General features: G+C 46.0%; 1 protein-coding gene across 2 annotated transcripts in view; it reads right to left on the bottom strand.

Moving 5' to 3' along the window:
• The window catches only part of CKAP2 (cytoskeleton associated protein 2), a 30187-nt gene that overhangs the window by 11430 nt on the left and 12564 nt on the right, over nucleotides 1-6193 (bottom strand). For both annotated transcript variants that reach the window (XM_019525290.1, XM_019525291.1), the window contains exon 4: nucleotides 1532-2388. In XM_019525290.1, the coding sequence (XP_019380835.1) occupies nucleotides 1532-2388 (857 nt within the window). The remainder of the gene's footprint in view (nucleotides 1-1531; nucleotides 2389-6193) is intronic.

The following is a 6193-nucleotide window of genomic DNA, read 5'->3' as shown; positions in this document are numbered from 1 at the left end:
CCAAAGGAATACTTTGGGGATAGACAAGAAAAGAATCTTTATAGGACCCTTTGTTCACCTTCACTAATCCTCAAGATGTACATCTATAACCATGGATAGGAGCTTTAAATCCCTGGATACTATTTCAGCTGCTATAGAGTTTGAATAACCCAATACATGCCCATCTTATCCATCCCAGCAGAAGCATAAGACTGAGGTAAAAAGAGACAGGAAAAACCAAAAACACAAGACCACCACCAGGCAGCCTCTTTCTGTATAGTGCAAAGGAACTACTTCTAAATTATTGGAGGGGCCCTGAAGGTTTAGAGAAAAAGTCTGGAGTTTAGTACTTGTTATAAATACTAGACCAGGGGTTTTCAACCCTGAATGGAGCGTACCATTTCTGGGTACATTTCTAGTGGACTAGGGGAAAGGGTGGCAGTGGCCGGACACAGAGCAGGAGGGGCAAGGGGGGAGTATTTGCATGCAGCAGTGGTAGCGGCATGGGGTGCCAAATGGCAGCAGCAGCCACCACTGCATATAAGTTCTACCCCGCAACACCCTGCATCCAGCTGGCCAGTACTGCCCGCAGAGGGGAGCTGCTGCCCTTCCCCTTCCTCCCCAGCCCTGCTCCTGAGAAGCAGCAGGGGCACAGGGCAGTGGGTGGCGGCGTTCCATCCATCCCTGCCTGCCCACACCCCCTAGCCCCTTTCAAAGTAACCCTGGGGGTAAGTGTACCCTAGGTTGACACCCCCTGTACTAGATGGTCTAAATACTGAATCCCCCAAGCCTCAGAACAGGAAAAGTACAGGCAATGGCAACAGATGCTCCCTACAGCAGGATACATTGGCTGTATCTGGAAAGAACTTCCAGGGCCATGTCAAATCTGAATGATAGCCACTTCAACTGTTTTTATGCTGGGACTATCTATATTCCAAACTGGCAATGTCTACTAGATATAGCATCAAGAATACCAACCCATTGCACATAGGCTACCACACAAACAATTATCCAGTAAGGCCCATCACCAATTATCCAAGTAAAAAAAAAAACAGTCTTTGACTTCGAACTGAAAGATACTATTCCACTAGTGAATTTAGCCATGCTGTTGACCCCCTATCACTCCCATCTTAAAATACTTAGTTTATTACAAACGTTACTTTCACTTCTATATACATCTTACACTAAACTATTATTTTGCACACACATATGTAATTTGATTAAATACACATTAATGCCATGCTTAGCAAGATCACCACCACACAAAGAGCTAAAAGATGCACTGGTACTATATGCCTTTGTGATGTTGCAAGCAGGACAAGCTGATGGCCTAAAGAGCTGAATTCAAAATTAACTGCATCAGCTTCTTAGCTTTCAGAGTAGTGTTTGAAAGAAAGTAGATTCCAAGTGATCAAAATGTGAAGTATGCATTTAATAGTGAGCATTCACCTGTGATGGTGCACCTACAACAACAACAGACATAGCCATTCAAATCTCTTTGGACCTGCCTATTGCAGTCAGAGAAACCTTAATCTTTTATTAATTACATTACCTTCTGTCTTCAGCTGACTCCTTTGGCAGAATAAGTTTGTTGCCAACAGCTTTTTTATCCTGAGTGGAACTGGCACCACAAGTCAGAGAAACAGATTTGGCTGAAGCACCTGATCTTACATCTTTGGATGAAGCTTCAGTTTTCTTTGCCCCAGCCACAAAAAGAGTTTTAGCGCTGGGAAAAGCTGTCTTTAATGGCAGCGCCACACTTTTACTAGGCTTTCTTTGGACAGTCACAGTACTTCCTAACACACTACTAGATGTTTGTTTCTCCTTGTTCTGGGTGGACTGTGAATGGCTAATAGAAGCCTTTGCAGGTGGCCTGTTCTGGAAGGGGGTAGTACCTTTCAACTTCACTGCACTAGCTGAGTTTGTCGCTTTGATGGTTTTCATGACTGCACTACTACTGCTTGGAAGTGATGGTCTCACTTTTAGTTGGGAGACAACCACAGGCTTTTTGTTTGCTGAAGAACTCCTTCCATCTATATCATCTTGTGTTTTCCAGAAGGAATTTATCTTGGATGGGATAATCTTGCCACGATAGGAACCAAGCACAGGTTTCTTTGGAAGGCTGGCATCAGATATCTGCTTTTCTGCAATCAATTTCTTCTCTTTGATGCTTCTTTTGTGCAGGAAGGATTGGCTAAATGACATCAGTTGGGTTTGGGTTTCAACAGCTTCATTTTTGGAAGCGTTAACAGCTGGACTAAGATCTTCAGAACTGCAGTTTGCTCTTGCACTAGATTCTGTTAATATGGTAGTAGCCTTCACATTTATGTAATTTAAAGATGCCATGCTTTTTTCCAAAGTTCTGCTTGATTGGTTCGCTGGAGAGCTCTCAGCATTTTCTTTATTTTCCTGAAACAGAAGTATTTACATGAAGATATCAAAAATACACTAATGCCATGCAACATACAAGTCACTAAAAGGAAATGCAGAGCCTGTGGGGGGAAGGAAAGAGAAAGAAACACTGCAAGTAGTCTTAAAGAAAGTGGAGATGCATCATACCTTGGGACCTACCTAATTCAGGGAGGCTACCTCCATATTTCACCATCAGGGCACAACATCCAGCACCATTTCTGCAGCAGACCACAGCACCCCTTCGCCACTGACTGGCCCAGGGGCCTCAGAAATCTCACCCCTCCTCAGAGATTGACAGATGGTGAGATTTCTGGGGGCCCCAGCTGTGCTGTACCGCAAAATGGTGTCCCCTCCCTACCATGCTTCAGGATGCCAGGGCTTCCCACCTCTGTTTGCAGCTCCCTTCCCCCGTTTCCTTGGTTTTTTTTTTTATGGTTCCCATGTTTTTTTGTGGGGACCCAAGTCAGTTTCTGCAAAAATCATGAATCATAAGTTTGGTAGGTCCCTAATCACACCCAAGGAAATCCTCCTTGTAGAACATGCAAAAGAAATATACTATGCAAAAATCCTCACCCAAACACCTAACAAGAATTAAAGCAGCCCTAGATCCAGTTTAGAAGAGGCCAGTGTAGCGCTACTAGGGCAGACTTGTGCAGAAACTAACCTTCTGGTAATATTTCTAGCCATTATGACTGCAACAGATGGAGTTTTAAATCTGAACTAAGCATACATGAATATAAAAAGTCTTCTGCCTGAGGCTACCAGGAACCTGAAATTAACTCCAATATGAGTTACCAATTAATTCTCTTATAGGCTAAGGGAGGGGAGTTCAATCCTAAAATGCAACCCCCCTATCCCCCCTTCAGTGACAACAGTTGCCAATCCAAGAGCTAAAACAGTCAGTCATAGAATAGTTAACATTGTAAAAGCAAACCCCCCCAAAAGGCAGAAGCTGGGAGGGAAGACCAGAGAGAAACACAGAAGAGCAGTTTTTCCTTATCAAATGCAATAAAAGCATTCACTCAATATCACATTTCATTACTGCATACTCCTCTTGATCTCTATACAAGCCTACAGACATTAGTGGGAGATTCCCTGTGCATTCTGGGGGATATGTAGCTTTGAATGTTTAATTTCATTTAGTGTGACATAGACATTCTCCTCCAAATGGACGAGGCATTCTTCCCTACAGCAACCAATTCAGCACTGTGCACGCTTTATGACTTATGGAAAGTTGAAGATCGAAGTAGTGAAATGGTAAAAGGTGACTGCTAACTAATATATTTCTAGTTGAAGGATTGTTAAGAGTAAGAGCAGATTGTGTGGAATACTAGAAATATGGCTTTTCTAAAATTAATTCCTATAAATGTCACTTCAACTAAAGACACACTGTTTTTAGGACCCTAACACACCTTCGAGATAGAAAAGTATCACAAGCAGCAGCCTTATAGGATTGCACACTACTGCTCAAGACCTTTTTGGTTTGCAAAGGATCTAACACATTTTAAATGTTTCTTTTTATGCTGAATTAGGTTTTAAAATGAGATTTTAAAAGTAAATTTTAGAACTTAAAACTAACCACGTTCTTTAGACAGTAGCTATCTAAGACCCATATTATGCTTATCCCCCTATCAGTTTAAGACTAAAACAACAGATAAAAGGAAAAATTTCCATCACCTCTTCAATAACTGGAACTTGAGGCGACGAGCACAAATAATACCCAGGTAAGAGACAGGGGCCCAGACAGTCCTGAGATTAGGGGGGCGGTGCATACACTTTCAGGCCTTAAATGCTTCTACACTAATGCTCATAGTATGGGGAACAAGCAGGAGGAACTTGCCCTCCTGCTGCTAACACAAATCCAGACATTGTGGGGCTCACTGAAACCTGGTGGGATCCAACACAAGACTGGGCGGTAAACATCAAGGGCTGTAGGCTGTATAGGCGGGATAGAACGGGGAGGAAAGGAAGGGGTGTGGCGCTCCATGTCAAAGAGCAATACACATCCTCAACAAACAGCACTGGGTCAGAGGAGGGGCAGACTGAAGTGCTCTGGGTCAGAATACATGGGGGTCAGGGGGAAAGGGACATAACGGTGGGGGTCTACTACAGACCACCCAACTAGGGGGAAGAGCTGAACTGGGAATTCTCAGATCAGCTCGTGGAGGCAGTTAAGTCAAGGGACGTGGTCATCATGGGTGACCTAAACTATCCAGACATCTGCTGGGAAGAGCAGTCAGCCAAGTCTGAAAGCTCACATAGGTTCCTAGCCGAATTACAAGACCTCCATCTAACCCAGGAGGCGCACAGTCCCACTAGGGGAGATGCCTTGTTGGACCTGGTCCTGGCCACAGGCGAACTGCAGGTTCTTGACCACCTGGGTGATAGCAATCATCGCCTACAGAAATTCACCATCCAGCGCAGGGTGGCAAAGGCCTAGAGCAAGACAACAGCCCTGGACTTCAGAAGGGCAGATTTCAGTGAGGTAAGGGGACTAGTCGGGGAGGCACCGAGGTCCCAGAGGGGAGGGGAGTTGGGAGCCCAAGAAGAGTGGCCATTCCTTAAGAAGACGATCCTCCAAGCCCAAAGGGTGACAATCCTGACATGGATCAAAGGGGACAGGAGTGCTCAAAAGCCCCCACAGCTCACCAAAAGCATCCAGGAACGTCTCAAAGCTAAAAAGGAGGCATATACAATGGAAGGGAGGGGCCATCACCAAGGAGGATTATACCTCCATTGCTTGAGATTGTAGGGGGGCTGTTAGGAAGGCTAAGGCAGAGACAGAACTGGGACTAGCAACCTGGATCAAAGATAACAAGAAGTCCTTTTTCAAAATACATAGGGGTAAAAAGAAGGTACTGGGTAATGTGGGGCCTCTACAGGACACGCTAGGAAATCTGGTCGTCGCACCGGACGACAAAGCTAACCTCTAACAATTTCTTTGCCTCCATTTTTCTGAGCAGGGACTGAGTCATCCCCCTCCCCTCCCACCAGGATCCCCAATAGACCCAGGGGAGGTGCAGCCAGGCCCAGGGTCATCAAGGACCTAGTCAGGGAACTTCTGGTGGGACTAGACGTGTTCAGATCTGCAGGTCCTGACGATCTCCACCCCAGAGTGCCACACCCAGAGAATGGTGGTGGACAGGTCATTTTTGACCTGGAGGGATGTGGGCAGTGCGGTTCCCCAGGACTTGGTCCTCAGGCCCACATTGTTCAACATCTTCATCAGCGACTTGGAAAAGGGGGTGAAAAGCACCTTGTTCAAATTCATGATGACACTAAGATGTGGGGAGAAGTGGGCAGGCTAGAGGACAGGGACAGGCTGCAACTAGATCTGGACAGGTTACAGGAGTGGGCGGATGAGAACAGGATGGGTTTCAATACTGAAAAATGCAAGGTATTGCACCTGAGGAGGAAGAACCAGCAGCATACCTACAGGCTGGGGAACTCTTCTCATCATCACAGAAGCAGAAAAAATCTTGGAGTCATTACTGATTCCAAGATGAACATGGGCCGCCAATGCGAGGACACGGTCAGGAAGGCGAACTGCACCTTGTCATGCATCCAGATGCATCACGAGCAGGTCCAAGGTGGTGATCCTCCCCGCTCTCTATGCGACACTGGTCAGGCTGCAGTTGGAGTACTGCGTCCAGTTCTGGGCGCCGCACTTCAGGAGGGATGTGGACAGCATTGAGAGGGTCCAAAGGAGGGCTACTCACATGATCCGGGGACAGCAGGGCAGACCCTAAGAGGAGAGGCTACGGGACCTTAACCTGTTCAGCCTTCGCAAGAGAAGGCTGAG

Source organism: Gavialis gangeticus, unplaced genomic scaffold (assembly GCF_001723915.1).
Source record: "Gavialis gangeticus isolate Ggan-Ray unplaced genomic scaffold, GavGan_comp1, whole genome shotgun sequence".
NCBI lineage: Eukaryota > Metazoa > Chordata > Crocodylia > Gavialidae > Gavialis > Gavialis gangeticus.
The sequence above is the reverse complement of the archived record's forward strand: the minus strand, read 5'-3'. Positions and strand labels throughout refer to the sequence as shown.